Source organism: Mastigoproctus giganteus, chromosome 9 (genome assembly GCF_048544385.1).
Source record: "Mastigoproctus giganteus isolate SK-2022 chromosome 9, ASM4854438v1, whole genome shotgun sequence".
Lineage (NCBI taxonomy): Eukaryota > Metazoa > Arthropoda > Arachnida > Uropygi > Thelyphonidae > Mastigoproctus > Mastigoproctus giganteus.
In genome coordinates, this window is record NC_143583.1 from 68,548,714 (window position 1) to 68,567,011 (window position 18,298).

Consider the following 18,298-nt stretch of genomic DNA (forward strand, 5'->3'; position numbering starts at 1 on the left):
GAAAAACCCCAGTTTCTGGGGGGAAAACCTTGCTATCTACGCCTGAGACCAACTAACTCAGCCACGGAGTGAAAAAAGCCCATTAAAGTTCCTCGCGTCATTGACGGGATTTGAACCCGGGCCTTTTCCACCCGGTGTGCGTATCCGGCCACCAGGGTTTCCCCGGTAAGGCTTATGGCCAGTCTGCCTCTGTCGATAGAGAAAAAATATGAAATCTATATGAAAACATATGAAATTTATTCCCTTGTATAAGGCAATGGTCGGGCCACACCTAGAGTACTGTATACAGGTCTGGAGGCCTCATTTCAAGAAGGATGTAGAGTTGCTGGAACGAGTACAGAGAAGGGCAACAAGATTGGAGACTAGGCACCAGCGAGGTGATCTGATAGAGGTGTATAAAGCCTTGAATGGTTTGAGCTTGCTCAATGCTGATGGGATTCTTCCTCTTGCTCAGAATAATCACCTGAGAGGGCATAAATTCAAATTGAGGAAAGACAGATGTAGGATAGACGTGAGGAAATTTGCCTTTAGCTAGCGGGTGGTTGGTTGGTGGAACAGACTTCCATCCCTTGTCGTGGAAGTTGATAGCCTAAATAAGTTTAAGGCTCAGCTGGACAGGTATTTCGAACGAACAGTGGGGTGAAGTGGAAGTGGTTATTTTTTATTTATTTATTAATTTTTTTGGCTGATGCTGCATAAGCTTGCTTTCTTGCATCAAATGCCTCTACTAATGCTAATGCTAATGCAATGCCGATAATTAGAAAGAATGCAGGGACAATAAAAACAACTTTCAAGCAGGAACAACTCAAAGTGGAACAAAATCCATTAGATCAAGACACAAAGAATTGGAAGAGATAGAACGGCTGTCATCTGTTTGGATAGAAGATCAAACAAAGAACAAGTTTGCTTACGATAGAAGCAAAAGCATTAGCAATATTTTATTACGTAATAGTTTTAATAAAATACGTATTTTATTACAATTATTTATTGTGTTTGGTAATGTTTTGGTTACAAATGTGTGTTCAATCTTGGGTGGTGGGCACCTAACCATATTTTTCCCATAAGGCCTGTTATTTATATTGCACAATTTTGCATTGCATTAGGGTTTCTAGGAACACAACTATCGTGCTATATGAGGACTGACTGTATTTGGAAATGGCATACATGACAACTATCCGTGGATTAATTTTTGAAATGAGCCACTCTTCTACCTTGTGGATAAGGCAAAATTAGTTTATTAATTAAGTACTTATTAAAAGTCTTGAATGTGATGGACTGTGGCTTGTCTTTGCAATTAGTTTAAGAATTAGGTCAAAGCACTTAATAAACTAATTCTGCATTATCCACATGGTAGAAGTGGTTCATTTCAAAAAAACTAATCCATTAACCATGGAAGCCATGTGAAAGAAAAATATTACATGCAATGATACACTAAAATAAATAATGAAGAAATAAATAACAACCAAGGTAAATTTTTTTTCACAACTGTATTCAAACATTTTTAAAACTTTATCCACACTGGACATGAGTAGAGCTCTCAGCTCTCTCTCAAAGGAATGTAAAATTATATACAATACCCCTGTTCAGGTTGCAGACAAATTGAATAGGTATTTTGCATCTACATTCATACATGAGGAATTCTTTTAAGGAAGGGGATGCCAGAAGCTTATCAAACTCTAACAAGGAACTAAATGAATTTGTGATAACTGAAAGGAAAGTGGAGGATAAATTGTTAAAGATAGACAAAAAAAAGGTGCCTGGGGCAGATGGAATCTATCAATTATATTAAGGGAGGCAGCAAAGGAGGTAAGCAAACCTTAGCCATAATTATGAGAGCATCCTTGGATTCAGGGGATGTCCCCACGGACTGGAGAAGTGCGAATATATCCCCAATTCATAAAGGGGATCAAAAGATGACGTGAGTAATTACAGACCCGTTAGCTCAATGTCTGTTCCAGGAAAAATAATTTAATCATTGGTTAAAGAAGTAATGCAGGACCATGTGGATAGGCATGCAATTAAACTGCAATCACAGCATGGATTTGTCAAGGGATGGCCTTGTCTAACCAAATCTAATAGGTTACTAAGATGTAGTGACAAAAGAATTGGATTCAAAAAATAATTTTGACATCGTATACTTCGATTTCAGGAAATCATTTGATACTATTGCACATAAAAGACCGCTATACAAACTGGAGCAATGTGGCATTAAGGGCAAGTTACTGCTATGGATAAAGTGATGGTTAAGTCGAAGAAGACAGAGAGTGGTTATGAATGGGCACTGCTCTTTGTGGACTAATATTATTAGATGAGTTCCCTAGGGTTCAAATGCTGGGTCCATTGTTGTTTTTAATATTTATCAATGATACTGATGAAGGTATATCAGGTTTAATGTCTAAGTTTGTTGATGATACAAAGGTTGGTAGGGTAGTTAACGACAGTTATCAGGGTGAACTACTGCAACAAGATTGAGGGAAATTGGATCAATGGGCTGAGAAATGGCAGTTGAAGTTTAACACTGACAATTGCAAGGTATGCTCACGGGTAGCAGTAACCCCAAGAGTAACTTATCAACTGTGTGGTACTACACTGAGGGTAATGGAGAATGAAAAATACCTGGGGTTACTTGTGCAGTCAGACATGAAATTCTCTGAGCAGTGCAGACATGTGGCCAGGACAGCTCATGTTTTGTCAATAACATACAGAAACTTTGCTAGCAGGGATAAGGAGGTGATTATCCGTTTGTATAAGGACATGGTTAGGCTGCATCTTCAGTACTATATACGGGTCTCAAAGGCCCCACTTTAGGAAGGATGTATATCTGTTGGAATGGGTGCAGAGAAGGGCAACCAAATTAGTGAAGGGAACAAAAGGGTGCTCTTAACTAGAAAGACTTCAGTTCTGCAAATTACGTCATCTCAAGAATCTGTGTGTAGTCTCAGCAAGCTGAATGTCAACGGTATTCTTCAACTTGCTGAGACTACACACATGAGGGGGAATATATTCAAGTTGAAGAAGGATGGTTGCAGGATAGATGTGTAGAAGTTTACCTTCAGCCAGCAGGTGGTTGATTGTTGGAACATACTTCCATCTGTTGTTGTTGTTGAAGTGGGCAGGTTTAATAAATTCAAGGGAGAACTAGACAAATTCTTGGAGGCTATGGATGGGTAAACTGTTTTTTTTTTTTTTTTTTTAGCTGATGCTATATAAGCTTGCTTTCTTGCATTATTTACCATTACTATTACTACCTTAGCTATTACATAATATTTATAGAATTTAAAAGCCCTGTGGTGTTGGTGAAAGCAGTAGGAACAAAACTTAAAAATACTGTGTTCATACACTGAATAGGAATAAGATGATGATATATTTCAGTAGAAAGTATAACACTAATAATGCCATTAACAACTGCATTTCAGGACTAATTTTGAAATAAAACTGAAAATGAGATTTAATACCTGTTTGATATCTTCCTCTTTTATTTGCACTGGGGGTCTGACCTGGTTTTGCACTGGATAATGAGGAACTCCATATACTAAAAAAATTAATATAATATTTCTGTCATTAATTTAAAAATTTTAAAAAAGTTATATTAAAAATAAATAAACTTTACAATAAAAAATAAATAAGTTTAGTAAAGCTAGCTAGTAAAAGTTAAACTGATACAAAATTTTAACTAATTACACAGTTTTAATATTTATTTGATACTAAATTCTATGAAACTAACTATACTGTCAAAATTAACTAATAGTGATAATTTTTATTCTCTCAATTAATTTTGACAGTACAGTTAATAGATAATTATCTATTAACTGTACTGTCTATTAAAAACTCTATTAAATAGTTAATAGATAATCTTCTATACTAATAGATTATAACTATTAGTTCAGTTAATAGATAATATAATAATAGATAATTATTTTTCAAATTTGAGATTATATCATCCTCCCATAACAGGTCTTATAATATGGATCTCCCATTTCTTTTAATACCAAATAATTCATATAACATGATTATGAGGAAAACTAAGCTGCAGATAACCCAACACCCTCTTCAGTCTAAGGCAAGCCAGCCAGACAGCCTGTTCTTAATGATGTCAACTCATTTATGAGTGAGGCAGCACATGTTCAAAGAGTTTTGTTTTTTCAAACAGTGCCGTTCCAAGAAAATTTAATTTTTGTTACATACGCATTTCATAAGTGGAAATTTTTTGAAAGTAACACTTATGAGATCATCTAAAAGGAAGTTTTCTTTTAGCCAGGAGGTTATTAATTATGGGAATAAGTTAACTATGTGAGGAAGGAAACACATAGGTTATTTTATTTTTATTTTTTAAAACATTACAGTTTAGTTTTATTATTATTATTTTTTAAGCCGATGCAGCAAAAGCCTGTGACTTCCATGCTAATACTAACACTAAATCCTTATATTCTTGGATTACTACTACCCAATTACATTTATCAGAGTTAAACCTCAATTACCATTTTTCAGCCAGGTCCACCCAAGGCAGAATGGGATGAAAAATGGCAACAACTGGATTTCAGCTAATAAACCCAGCTGAAATCCGGATCTTGTTGAACTAGCATACCCAGATTACTTTCATTAACTAACCTGCACACTTTTGTATCAACAGCAAACTTAGACCTCAATCTTGAAATAACTATACACCATGTGGAATCCAGCTCATAACATTAATCCATCAAAAAAAGTGTCCATTAATAATCACTCTCTGTCTCCTACCATTCAACCATCCCTTTATCCATTACACTACCTTGCCCTTTAAATACTACACTGCTCATATCTGTACAGTTCATGTGAAACACTATCAAAAGCTTTACTAAATTACAAGTAACTGTAAAAGCTTTATTATCAACTGGGTGGTACTACACTCAGATTAGTAGAGAATGAAAAAAACCTAGAGTGTAATTGTATAGGCTAACAAGAAGTTCTCTGAGCAGTGTCACACACTAAATTTTTTGAGTGCACACTACATTCTGGAATGCAACTGGATATGCTACACCTGCCAGAGATTTCTATTACTGGAACATAAATTATGTTCTGTTATATCTGTTAGGACTATATATGCAGGAAAACCTGGTAGAACCACAGAATAAACAATTCAAAGAAATTGTTTTTCAGGGAAAACATACCTTTTAACCCTTACTAATAAGAGATTTCATTGCCTTGTCTTATTTAAAAAAATCTAAATCAGGAATTATCTACCTCGAGCACTGTGATTAAAAATCAATGATTCTTTCATACACATAACTTTGGTTATAGATTTTAATTATTACTTTAATTTTTATTTTCGTCTAAAATAGATTAATTTTCTTTGTAAATTTGGTGAATAAAACCTCGCAGCTGGAAATGTTCTTTTATGTATAGTGATTTTTCTGCACATAATTTTTTTTTCCTAATGCACGCGCGCATGTGTGTGTGTGTGTGCGTGCGTGCGTGCGTGCGTGTTTGCACGTGCATGCGTGCGTGTGCACATAAAACATCTAAAATATGTAAATAAAACTGGATTTTTACTGACTACATAAAATAAAATTTAAATAATTATTTAAATTAATTATTGTAAAAATATTTATCAAATAGACAGAAGGCACGATTCATATGTATATTCTACCTTAGTTTCTATTAAAAACGTAAATAATTTTGGGCTTAACAGGCCAATACTCTTCAATAATTTTATTTTAAAACTCAACAAGTTTGCCTTTTCAAAAAGACTAATTAAATTAAATTTTTTGTGTTACTGAAAATAAGCAGTAAAAAAAAAAAAAAAAAAAAGTAAAGTGCAGCCAATATCAACCCACTGCAGGATGGAAGCTTCCTCAACAATTCATGTTGAGGGAAATGGACCATAATCTGCCACGCTGGTCCAGTGCGGGTCGGCAAATCGACCATATTCAGCAGTCAGGGGCTTGAACCCCAGTCTACTCAAAGAGCGTGTGTTGCTGCACTCCCGCTCCTGACCACTTGGCTACGGAGGCCGAGATATTCTTGACTCAAGACTCACGAGCACTTTTACATAACTTTTATTTATCATACAATTCAAGGATTATTTTTAGGATGTTCACAGCGCAGCTTATAAAATTTATTAAAACTGTCAAGACTGGTTTTCAAAGTGATAATTTTATATTAGTATTAGTATATGCTATGTAGTTCAAGGAAGCCACAGGCTTTTTCTGCACTGGCCAAAAACAAGAGTAAAAGGTAGATAAGAAAATACAAATTATGCACTTTTCTCCTCGCACAAGTATCTATCCATTTGACCTTTGAATTTCTTCAAAATGTCATCCACAACTACATGCAGAGGCAACTTGTTCCAATAATCAACTCACTGGCTAAAATAAAACTTCCTACAATGTAGACTAAAACTCTTCCTCTATAATTTGAATTTAATGGCCCCTATGAATTCTTTATAACAGTGAAAATTCTGCCTTCATCCATTTTACTTACCCCCTCTCATAGCCTTATAAACCTCAATCAGGTCCCCCTCTAAGATGCCTGGTTGCCAAACTATGTAGCCCACATAATCAGTCTTTTCTTGTACAGTTTCCATTTTGCCAATCTCACCATGCAAGTTGCCTGCCTTTGAACTCTTTCAAGAATCTCAGTGTCTTTTTTTTTCAGATGAGGTCCTTATACTTGGCTACAGTATTCCAAATGCAGTCTTACAATTTGGAATGAAACCTCGCAGCTGGAAATGTTCTTTTATGTATAGTGATTGTGATAAATCTGTTTGATAAATCATAGACAGTACACCATGGCATTCCTAGCTGCCTGTTTACACTGCTCAGAGAAGTTCATATCTGCCCATATCATAACTCCCAAATCCGGTTCTTCCTCCACTGTTTTTAATTCAGCTCCAACAAGTGTACAAGTTATTTTGGGGTTGTCATTCCTCAAGTGAAAGACCTTGCATTATGATGTAGTAAAACATAGCTGCCACTTTTCTAACCACTCCTGAAGCCTGTTCAAGTAAACCTAAAAGAGTACTGCTTGGCACTGATAATTAACAACTCTCCCATCTTTACATCTGCAAAGTTTGGCATTATACCCTCTATCCCTTTGTTGATATTTATGAAATTCTGAAACAACAGTGGTCCAAGAACTGATCTTTGGGGGAACCTTAGAATATCTATTAATCACCCCCTTCTGCCTTCATGAGGGACTAAGTCAAATGCCTTGCTAAAATCGAAATAAATACTTGTATGTCAAAATTGTTCCCTACATTCAACTCGTGAATAACTGTCAAAAAAACTATTTTGTGTGTCCTTCATCAGAATGCCATTTATATCTAAATGTCCCTGGATTGCACTCTTAATCACTGCTGCCAAGATTTTCCCTACCATTTGGACTCAAACTAACTGGTTTGTAGTTACCAACTTCACTCTTAAAAATGCCTTTATGTATTTATGCCTTATTTGTAAAATCTATTTAATCCTTATACTTATAAATATCTGTGTGATTATATCATTTATGTTTATTTTCCAATTCACATGTAAAAATCGTAAACATATAATACGAATTATTAATAATTTTTGTATGGTGATCAGTCATGCAACAGCATGAGGTAAGCATGCAAAATGATACTTATTCCATCCACTGAGTAAAAAAATTAGAGGGAACTATGGCCTGAATCTCTTTTTAGTATGAAGTTAATTAAAATATCATGTACATATTATGATACGAGTAATATATTTTTATTTCTTTTATCACAGAACACATGTATTTGCTTACAAGGTGAGGCTATTAAATAATGAGACTGCACATTCAGCCACTACACACCAAGTGCCAACTGTGAGACAAAGGAATAGCAGTTGACCTTATACCTTTCCCTAGTCTGCCAAGTCACATTCCAACATGCTCATTTGCTTTGTAGTGAAACAGGTTTCATTACCCTGTTTTTCTGAAACTTGCCAGAAAAACAAGGTAATGAAAGTGCCTCTTCATCAGCTAGTCGGTGAAGGGTGTACTTCAGTATATATTTATGGTTACAATAGCACAAGTCAGCTGGGCATGATCATGTATCACGAGTCTGGTGTCAGTAAAGCAGAATTATGTACACATGATGATCGCCAGCGCTCACTGCACTGCAATACAGTACATTCTATAATAGGGTGTAAGTATATTCCCCTCGTGCGATTCATAGTACTATTATTGGTGGCTATGTGTAGTGCTTCAAGCCATGAGCACTGGCGGTAATCATGTGAATAGTCGACGATTTCAATATCCCATTGGGGATCAAGATTGTGCTGCTCAACCCAGGGATATTGAAATCGTCGACTATTCACGTGATTACCGCCAGCGCTCATGGCTTGAAGCACTACACATAGCCACCAATAATAGTACTATGAATCGCATGAGGGGAATATACTTACACCCTATTATAGAATGTACTGTATTGCAGTGCGATGAGCGCTGGCAATCATCACATGTACGTAATTCTGCTTTACCGACACCAGACTCGTGATACATGATCATGCCCAGCTGACTTGTGCTATTGTAACCATCAATATATACTGAAGTTGTTGTTGTTGTTATTTGGTTTTTAGGAGCATTAGCAACTAAGGCCATATTGCTCCGAGAATATGCGGTGGTCATTCCCTGACCTTTCCGCATCCTCTGTATTTGGTGGTGACGGGCTCCAACCCCGGTCTAATCAAGAAGCGTGTGCTACGCACTGCTGCTCCTTCCCACATGGCTACGGAGGCACCACATACATACTGAAGTACACCATTCATCGACTAGCTGATGAAGAGGCACTTCGCTTCGAAAGCTATGTATTTTAATGCTTTTATCTTATTGTATTTTAACATTTTTATCTTATTTTATTTCTGTTTTATCTTATGTACATATCATTTTTTATTTTAATAAATTTATTTTAAAACCAGTTAGTCGGTCGTCGCAAGAAACTTGGATGATATAATGCAACGCAACGCACAAAGCATATTTTCTAAGGTACAAAATATTTCATTATATTTATTTTACTGCGTCTCATTATTTAATAGCCACGCCTTGTATTAAATATGCCTAAAGTATAACAGATTTTTTTTTTCTTAAATGTCAAACTTCAAATTAAGGGAACTTAAAAAATTGAAAACTAATTTAATTACTCACTGCATGGTGGCAGTAAGTAATTATGGATTATGTTTGTTTTTTTTTAAATAAAATTTAAAAATTTTATTTTTAAAACGATTAAATTTTACTTTTTTTGACTGTCCTACATATACTTTTGTTGGTTACAATATGGTAAGCTTAGTCGGTTTGATCTATTGATATATGCTACTCATTTAGAAAAGTTGGGCTTGATTTCTGTTTGAGGCCAAAGGAATTCTTTGAGTCTCTTAAACTGGGGCTGTAGTTAGCAGATTGCAGATGGAGAGAGAAGGGATTCCAATCCAGTGAGTTATTCCATATTCTTCCCTAAACGCAACATGCAAATGTTAACATACACTCACTGGAAAAATTAAAACCATTATTCGGGACCTAGTAGGGCCACCTTTTGTCCGAATTAACCCCAGGAACTCACATCTGGTAAGTATGGGCTTGGCACACCCTGGATCCTGAGCTGGATATCAGATATCATTCTTCTCTTTCTTGGTGATTCCCTTCTATTTCTGACTCTTGCTATCTCTCTTTCTCTCTCTCAGTGTAACTCAAATATTTTTTTTTGGCTGGTGCAACATAAGCCTCAGGCTGTCTTGCACCATATGGCTAACAATAATAATACCAGTTGACCAAAGAAAGTGTACCCTACTACAAGTATGAACTCCAGACAGTACTAGAGACCCTACCCACAAGCTGTACTGGGACCATGCCATAATAATGGATAAGACCATCCTGCACAACAGACCAGACATAACCCTTGTGGACAAGATGAAAAAGGCTACCTACCTGATTGACATAGTGGTGCCCAACACTAGCAATGTCCAGAAAACCCATGAGGAAAAAATTAGGAAGTACATGAACCTGAGACACGAGGTCAAGGAGATGTGGCATATGCAAGAAGTAACGACCATCCTGATCATCGTGTCGACCACCAGTATGGTGCGCCAAAGACCCTACATAGCAGCCTAGCAGCAATAAGTCTTCCAGAGAATACCTACAATGAACTCCAGAAAGTTGCAATCCTGAACACCTGTAAGATAGTCAGAGAGTTCCTTGACCAACAGTAACACCAGACATTACAACCACCCTGTGTACTTGGTAGCAGTACCCATCACGGAGTGGAATCCCCCAATCAGGGAGAAATAATATAAGAGCAACAATAATAATAATAATAATAATAATAATAGCCTATACACACTCTGACATGGATTCTATTAGATGTCTGAGGGAGTCTAGTACCATATTTCACCATTCCTCCATTAGGTTATTTGTCAGATGCTGTATTGTGGTCGGTACAAAATTTCAAAGCCAAACTGCCCTTTCCAACATATCCTAAACATTCTCAACTGGATTCATACCTAGGAATTAGGTGGCCAGGGTAGCTATTAGAATTCTTGGGAATATTCTTAGAACCATTCAAATACAAGTTTTGCACAGTGGATAGTTGTGCTGTCACCTTGAAAGAATCAATTTATCACAATCCACGTAAAAATGCAGAATTTCGGGGTGAAGTGGTCTGATATGACAGAAAGATATTCATTGGAGATAACATGACCATCTAAATGGTAAGAGTGGACCCAATCCATACCAACAGATCATACCCCAAACCATGATACCACCTCTAACTGCTTCAATAGTGGACACAAGACAGGCTGAATGCATGGCTTCATGAAGTTCATACCACACTTTCACCAAACACTGATACAAAAAAGTGTAAATCAAGACTTGCCAGCACACAGTCTTGTTCCACTGGACTGTGGAATTCTATTTTGATTTTTTTACAGAAAGAAGTGGCTTTTGTATATGCACATGACTACCAAAGCACATATTCTTCGACTCCTGCCACATAATTTGATTGGAAATGGGTCTTTCTTTGCCTAAATTGAAATTTTCAACCATTTGCTGAACACTGGACCTTCTATTATGATTCACAATCAATTTAAATTCCTGTGATTTCATTCTTGGATTACCAACTTTCTGCCACATTTCTTCCTTTTAGAGTTGCATTTTCCTTTCATCTTCCACTCACTGTATATGTTTGAGATGGCTGCTTTTGACATGCCAGTAATTTCCTTTTTCTCAATTGTGGCTCATGCTAAATGTGCTATGACAATAACACCTTTCTGAAAATTGGAAAGATCACATATCTTTTCCAAGACCGAATTGACTAAAAAGCTCCAGGAAGGCATACAATATTTATATGATATTAAGGAACTTGCAATCATACGTGAGACAACTTATATTTGCATAGCATACATTTAATTATCTGTTGCAAAAGGTTTCTAAGTTTTTGGCCACTTACTGGCCAAAAATTAGAGGTGTATAAAGCCTTGAATGGTTTGAGCATGCTCAATGCTGATGGAATTCTGCCTCTTGCTCAGAATAATCACCCGAGAGGGCATAAATTCAAATTGAGGAAAGACAGATGTAGGATAGATGTGCAGAAATTTGCCTTTAGTCAGTGGGTAGTTGGTTGGTGGAACAGGCTTCCATACCTTGTTGTGGAAGTTGATAGCCTAAATAAATTTAAGGCTCAGCCGGACAGGTATTTCGAATGAATGGAGGGGTGAAGTGGAAGGTGGTTTTTTTTTTTTTTTTGGCTGATGCTGCATAAGCCTGCTATCTTGTATCATATGCCTCTACTAATGCTAATTGCATATTATTGATTATCATGCACTCATATTCATTCTTATTTTGGATTTCTGCATACGGCTGCATTACTGTTTAAGAACTGTAATGTACGCACTATTCCAAATAAATAAACAAACAAACAAATACAAGAGACACATGTTTGGCATTTAAGATCAGTCAACAAATATGGGTGATCTTAAATAGGTGGAGGTTAAGTGGGAGATGACTACAAAAAGAAGCAAATACCTTCCAGCCCACAGCTGCAACTGTCAATTGTCATGTTGTGCCATGCCATTGTTATTGACTGGCTTTTACTATGTTGATGGAATAATAGAGCAAACTTATCTGCGAAAAGATCTAAACCTCCTAAACACTTCTAGTTCATTTCACAAATATACGTGGTCTCATTTCTAATCTCAATGATGTCCATTGATGTCCATTTCCACTTAAGTCTACGAAACCTCATGCACTTTGTCTAAACAGAATCTCAGTTATTGATGGATTCAACCACTGCTCGTCTCAGTTGCCTAAATTATTTGCTGTATGATTCCTTTCGCCTCAAAGGTGGTACTTGTGTATATGTCTGTTCCAATATTCCCTGTCGGAAACATCTGGAATCTCCTCTTTTCGATCTTCTCTGGCTTAAAATCTCTCTACCTCATTCGGTCAAATTCATCTGTTGTCTCTACCGTTCTCCCAACTCCACTAATCACTTGGAACTCTTTGATTTCCTCTCTTTGCAACTTGACTTGACTTTCTCCAGTCCAACTTTCCTAACAGTGAGGTAATTTTCCTTGGTGATTTTAATGTTCACAACTCCAGCTGGCTTCCATTTTCTAGTCACACAGCCCCAGCTGACTGAAATGATGAGGCTTTTGCAATCACTAATGACCTTGCACAGACTTCGTTTACCTACCAGAATACTGGACATTTCTAACAATACAACTAACATAACATGCTTGATCTTTTTCTCACAAACAACCCTTCTAAGTATACGGCCGAAGTGAGTGGTCCTTTAGGCACCTCAGATCACAACTTCGTAATGGTCTCTTCTCCAATGGAGCCTTTATCTCATGGCTATTCCCAACCTTGTGTTGTTTGGTATTACAAGAATGCAAAATGGGATGACCTGTGAGATTTCTTTCCTTCTTTTCCTTGGTCAGATTACTGTTTCAAAACTTCTGATGTCAAAGTTTACTCAGATTGTGTCAGTGAAATTATTCTTGTAGGAATGGAATCGTTTATTCCAAACTCCACTTTAAAATCTCATCCTTTATTTAAACCTTGGTTTTCCAATAAATGTGTGTTGTGCATTATGGCCTTGCTGCCCCTGTGCCGTAAAGACCATAAACAATATAAACCAATAAATGTGCTAAGGCTGTTCAAGAGAAGAATGTTGCATATCATAATTGGCTTGTTTCTAATTCTTCAGTTTCATTTTCTGCCTACACCAAAGCCCGCAACGGTTGTAAAGCAGTTATTAATCAGTCCAAACTAGATTTTAAACAGGCTAAGAATAGAAAACTTTCTTCTTGCCCAAGCATTCTGGTCTCTTGCGAAAGCTATTGGCTGCAACTTTTGCCCGTCTGTGCTCCCACTTCTGCCAAAACCAGATAGTTCTGTTGTCATTTCAGCCAAGGATAAAGCTGATCTGCTAGCATCCCATTTTTCTTCCAACTCCTGTATCAATGATCTTGGTAAAACATCTCCCACCATTCCCAACACTCTCCATTCAATGCCTCCTGTGGTCTTCCATCAAAAGGATGACGGTATTTCTCCTGATGGTCCAGGGCCTGATGGTATTTATCCACTTGTTCTCAAAACCTGTGCTCCTGAACTTACTCCTGTTCTTTGCCGCCTCTTTTCACTTTCTTATTCCACAGGTGTTTTTTCTTCTGCTTGAAAATGTGCTCGTATCCTTCCCATCCAATTATTGTCCCATTACAATTACTTCTACTCTTTCTAAAATAATGGAGAAATCAATTAACTGCCAACTCTTAAACTATCTAGAAACCTTCCATCTGATGAACGATCGCCAGTATGGATTCCGTCAGTGTCGATCCATTGGTAATATTCTGGCTTATGTTACCCATTTATGGACAAATTCAATGGAAAAGTTCAGTAAAACACAAGCAGTTGCTCTTGACATCTCAAAGGTTTTCGATAGTGTTTGGCATAAAGGTCTTTTAAAGAAGTTGCCATCTTTTGGTTTGCCAACTGTTTTTTGTAATTAGTTATCCAATTTTCTCTCTGACCGCTCACAGAGGGTGATGATAGATGGCTCTCTGTCTTCTAACTTCTCCACTAATGCTGGTGTCCCCCAAGGTTCAGTTCTTTTCCCCACTCTTTTCCTCTTGTATATTAATGACCTTCTTCCATTGACTGGAAATCCTAACCATAGTTTTGCTGATGATAGCACACTGCATTCCACTTTCCAGATTGAACAGCTTCAACTTCTCGAATATCCGCTACCAATTCCTTAAATACCGATCTCCAGGTAATTCTCCAGTGAGGAAAGACAACTTAGTTGATTACAATCCCTGTAAAATTCAGCCCTATCTTATATCTCGCAAAAAAGATTCTTCTGCTCCTATGCTTATCTTTGATGACACTCCGATTTGTAAGCAAGGTGATATATCTCTTTTGGGGATTACCCTGACTTCTAATTTCTCTTGGCACAAATACATTACAAATATTGCTTCCTCTGCATCTAAAAAAACTAGGTTTTCTCTTTCGCTCTCGGCGTTACTTTTCTTCCAAATAGCTGTTCCCTCTGTACAAATCGCAAATCCACCCTACCATGGAATATTGTTTCCACATCTGGGCCGTGCCCCCAAAATCTCTCTCAGGCTTCTAGATTCCATTCAGAAGAGGGCAGTTAGGTTAATTAATGAACCATCTTTAACAAAGTCTCTCCACTCACTGTTGCATAGATGTACTGTTCCTGCTGCATGCCTTTTCTACAGAATCCTGCCTTTTCTGCATGTCTTTTTGTCATAATTCCATTGTATAAGGCTATTGTTAGACCACACTTGGAATACTGTGTTCAGGTATGGAGACCGCATCTAAAGAAAGACACTATTCTTCTTGAAAGGGTCCAGAGATGGGTAACTCGCTTGGTGAGATCGGCAAAAGGGCGTCCATATAAGGAAAGACTTTGAATATGTGGGTTGCAGAGCTTGGAAACTAGGCACCTTAAAAGAGACTTGATTGGGGTGTTTATGGCTCTGAGAGACATAAGCAAAATGAATGAGGACGAAATTTTCACAGTTATAAATGATTCTAGAATTGGATTGCAGGAAGTTTTATTTTAGCCAGAGAGTTATAAATTACTGGAATAAGTTACCTACATGGGTGGTAGAGGCTGACAGTTTGGGGAAATTCAAGGGTCAATTGTTAATTACCTAGGGGGGAAGAGAAACACTTAGGTTGTCCATTTTATTTTCTCGTACTTATTAATTATTATTATTTTTTATTTTTTTCTTCTTATTATTATTTTATTTTATTTTTTTTGTTATTTTATTATTATTGTTATTTATTTATTTTTTATTATTTATTTTTGGCTGGTACAGCATAAGCCATAGGCTTCCTTGCACCATATGGCTAATACTAATACAGATACTTCTATGGGCACCGTTCTTCTGAATTTGCTTCTATAATTCCAGCTCTCTCTTTCAAAATAGTCCGAACACGTGCCGCAAACAGTCAACATCCATTTACTGTCCAACTTCAAACTCACAGTACCAACTTTTCATCTTCTTCGTTTATTCATTCAACTGCTGTTTTCTGCAACAACCTTCCTTCATACGTATTTCCTGAAAATTACAGTCTACAGAAGTTCAAGTCTAATGTCAACAAATATCTTCTTTCATCTTCTCAACCTCCAACTCATGCACGGTACACTATGTACTATAAGTTCCAATACCTCTCATGTTTGGGGTTTTCATTAAAAAAAAAAAAAAAAAAGAAAATCAAGAATGGTAATAACCAGAATATTCACCCTATTCCTAGCACATGCTGGATAATAAAGCTTTTACTATACATGACATCAAAATTATATTTTGCAATTTAATTCTTTTGTGACTGATCAGACAAGATATTCCCTTAAAAAAAACGCTTTGCTCAACTCCATGCCAAAGGAGTGTATAATAAATCAAGAATAGAATTGTTAATCATATTTAGCAGTCACTGGCTTGAACCACGGTCCACTCAAAGAGCAAGTGCTATTGCATCCTCACTCCTCACCACTCAGCTATGTCAGGCCTGTCTTACAACTGCATGCTATGATAGCTGAATAACAACATTCCTGTGAAGATGATCCTGCATTATATCTTTTAATTGTTAGCCTCATTATTTTTCTGGAGTAGTAGTAACAGCAGTTAGCCAGTTAGTTAAAAACTAACATTTTCATTTTGGGTAAGTCCCTCAGTTATTTTACAGTAACTTCTATTATTTTTGAGTTTGTGGGCTTTCAAAGTTAATTTCAATGCAGATAAATAATTGCATATTATTTGTCTGCAGTGATAATCTCAACTAGATTATCACGGAGAGAGTTGCTATATCACAAATATTGCTTGGATCTGTACTGTTGAAATGAAATTAAAAAATATATGAAAGTTATGCTGCTGCTGTAAGCAATAATATGAATGGAAATTTGCTTTTGGCATAAGTGCAAATCAACATAAATTGAATCCACACAAGTCAAAAACTACCTATGACTCTAAACTAACACTTGCCACTGATGAGAAAAGTTAAATTTGGCATGTCTTAAAGTGAGGATGGTGAAAACCACTTGAACATTTGGTTGAAAAAACATTTTGAGTACAGTCAATGCACATCTGCAAAATAAGGAATACCAGCAGCTAACCAATCTAAACTTGACATCTCTGATCTATATTTAATGAATAAATACAATATGTAGAAAGTTGAAGCAGTACCTCAAAAAGTTTAAGAAATTCTAAGTTCATAATAGTTCAGTAAAGACTGTTTTTCTTTTCAATGATCAGATAATATTTGAAAATACAATGCATTTCAACTAAAGCAAATCATTTTGGTTTAATGATTTTTCCCACTAATTTAAAAATGTTTTTGTATTAATAAAAAAGCACGCTAAGAATTTTCTTAGAATATCATGAATATAACTAGAGTCTAAAGTCTGAATATAATCAGAACTGTCAATTATGTGCTGTCTGTATGTGCTCAACGAAGGAAAGTTCTCAATGTTTTAGATACTCAATGGCATAAAAAGACTGCTGACTTTGGCAGTTTTTCTATACTACCACTAATTACCCACTCTTCACTGAGCAAAGAGTGCACAATTAGCATTTGGATTCAGTGGTATCACTACAGTTTATCTGCGAGTTGCATAACTCAATTACAATATACATATTTGTGTGTAGCTGTTTTAAATTTTCATGATCTCCTGCAGCAATAGTAAAAAAAAAAGTAAAGTGCAGCCATTATCAACCCACTGCAGGATGGAAGCCTCCTCAACAATTCATGCTGAGGGAAATAGACCATAATCTGCCACGCTGGTCCAGTGCGGGTTGGCAGATAGACCGTATTCAGCAGTCAGGGGCTTGAACCCCGGTCTACTCAAAGAGCAACCCCGCTCCAAGTGGTCAGGAGCGGGGGTGCAACTGCACCCCCGCTCCTGACCACTTGGCTACGGAAACAGAGGAATCACAAAACATGTCATCTCTCTCTCAGAAAAAATGTGACATTTTAAATGACGACCTAAAATTAAGCCTAAACATCAAGTCGTTTTATGTGCCATATTGTTATTTTGTGAGATTTTTTTTTTTTTTTTTTTTTTTTTACAGAACACTTCCTTAATCCTGGCTAATGTTTAGAATAATCTAGAAACAGAGTATATTCTAGAATTCTGGACTATTCTAGAAGAATACCCAAGAATTATAGAATATTCTTGAATTCCAAAAAAACTGATGAACATTCTAGAACTCTGGAATATTCTAGAATCATACAAAAAAGTATAAATAGCTGATATTTAAACCATGCTGTTATTAATGTGTTTTATCTTCATGATGAACAGTTTGTTTATTCTGTTCCTCTATTTTTTATTGTTTGACTGTAATAAAGTTAATTAAGTTTTCATTGCTCGCAGAAGCGTCCACTTATTAGTTAGCATGAAAGCAATGGAATCAGAAGATTTTGCTGGAGATAAGCTGGACTCATGCACCATCAGTCATATGGATAATTCTAAATGTCATGTGTTATCCTATACACACAAAACTGGGTTAAAATTATTTAAAGAATTTGAATTTGAAGAACACAGCTGATAGGTCGATGTTGTGGATTAAAACTGGGGTGAAGAAGACACAATTTGTCTACATCATGAAGCTTTGCTTTTCACAAAATTTGAATTTTTGCAGCATTCATGTTGTAATCCTTTCCAGAAGAAAAATCATATGGTGAAAAAAAAAAGTTTACATCCAATTAATTTGTTAATGGCAGACTACCTGAAAGACATAAAACCAGGAGAGAAGCTGTGCCCATCATGCCGAAAAGAGTCTAACAGCCGAAAAGCAGCAAC

General features: G+C 36.4%; 1 protein-coding gene across 1 annotated transcript in view; it reads right to left on the bottom strand.

Annotated features, from left to right (window-relative positions):
• Positions 1-18,298, bottom strand: part of LOC150080422 (toll-interacting protein-like) — a 99,615-nt gene that overhangs the window by 10,438 nt on the left and 70,879 nt on the right. Inside the window, exon 7 of the mRNA XM_090381275.1 lies at positions 3,456-3,532. Coding sequence (XP_090237401.1) covers positions 3,456-3,532 — 77 coding nt within the window. The remainder of the gene's footprint in view (positions 1-3,455; positions 3,533-18,298) is intronic.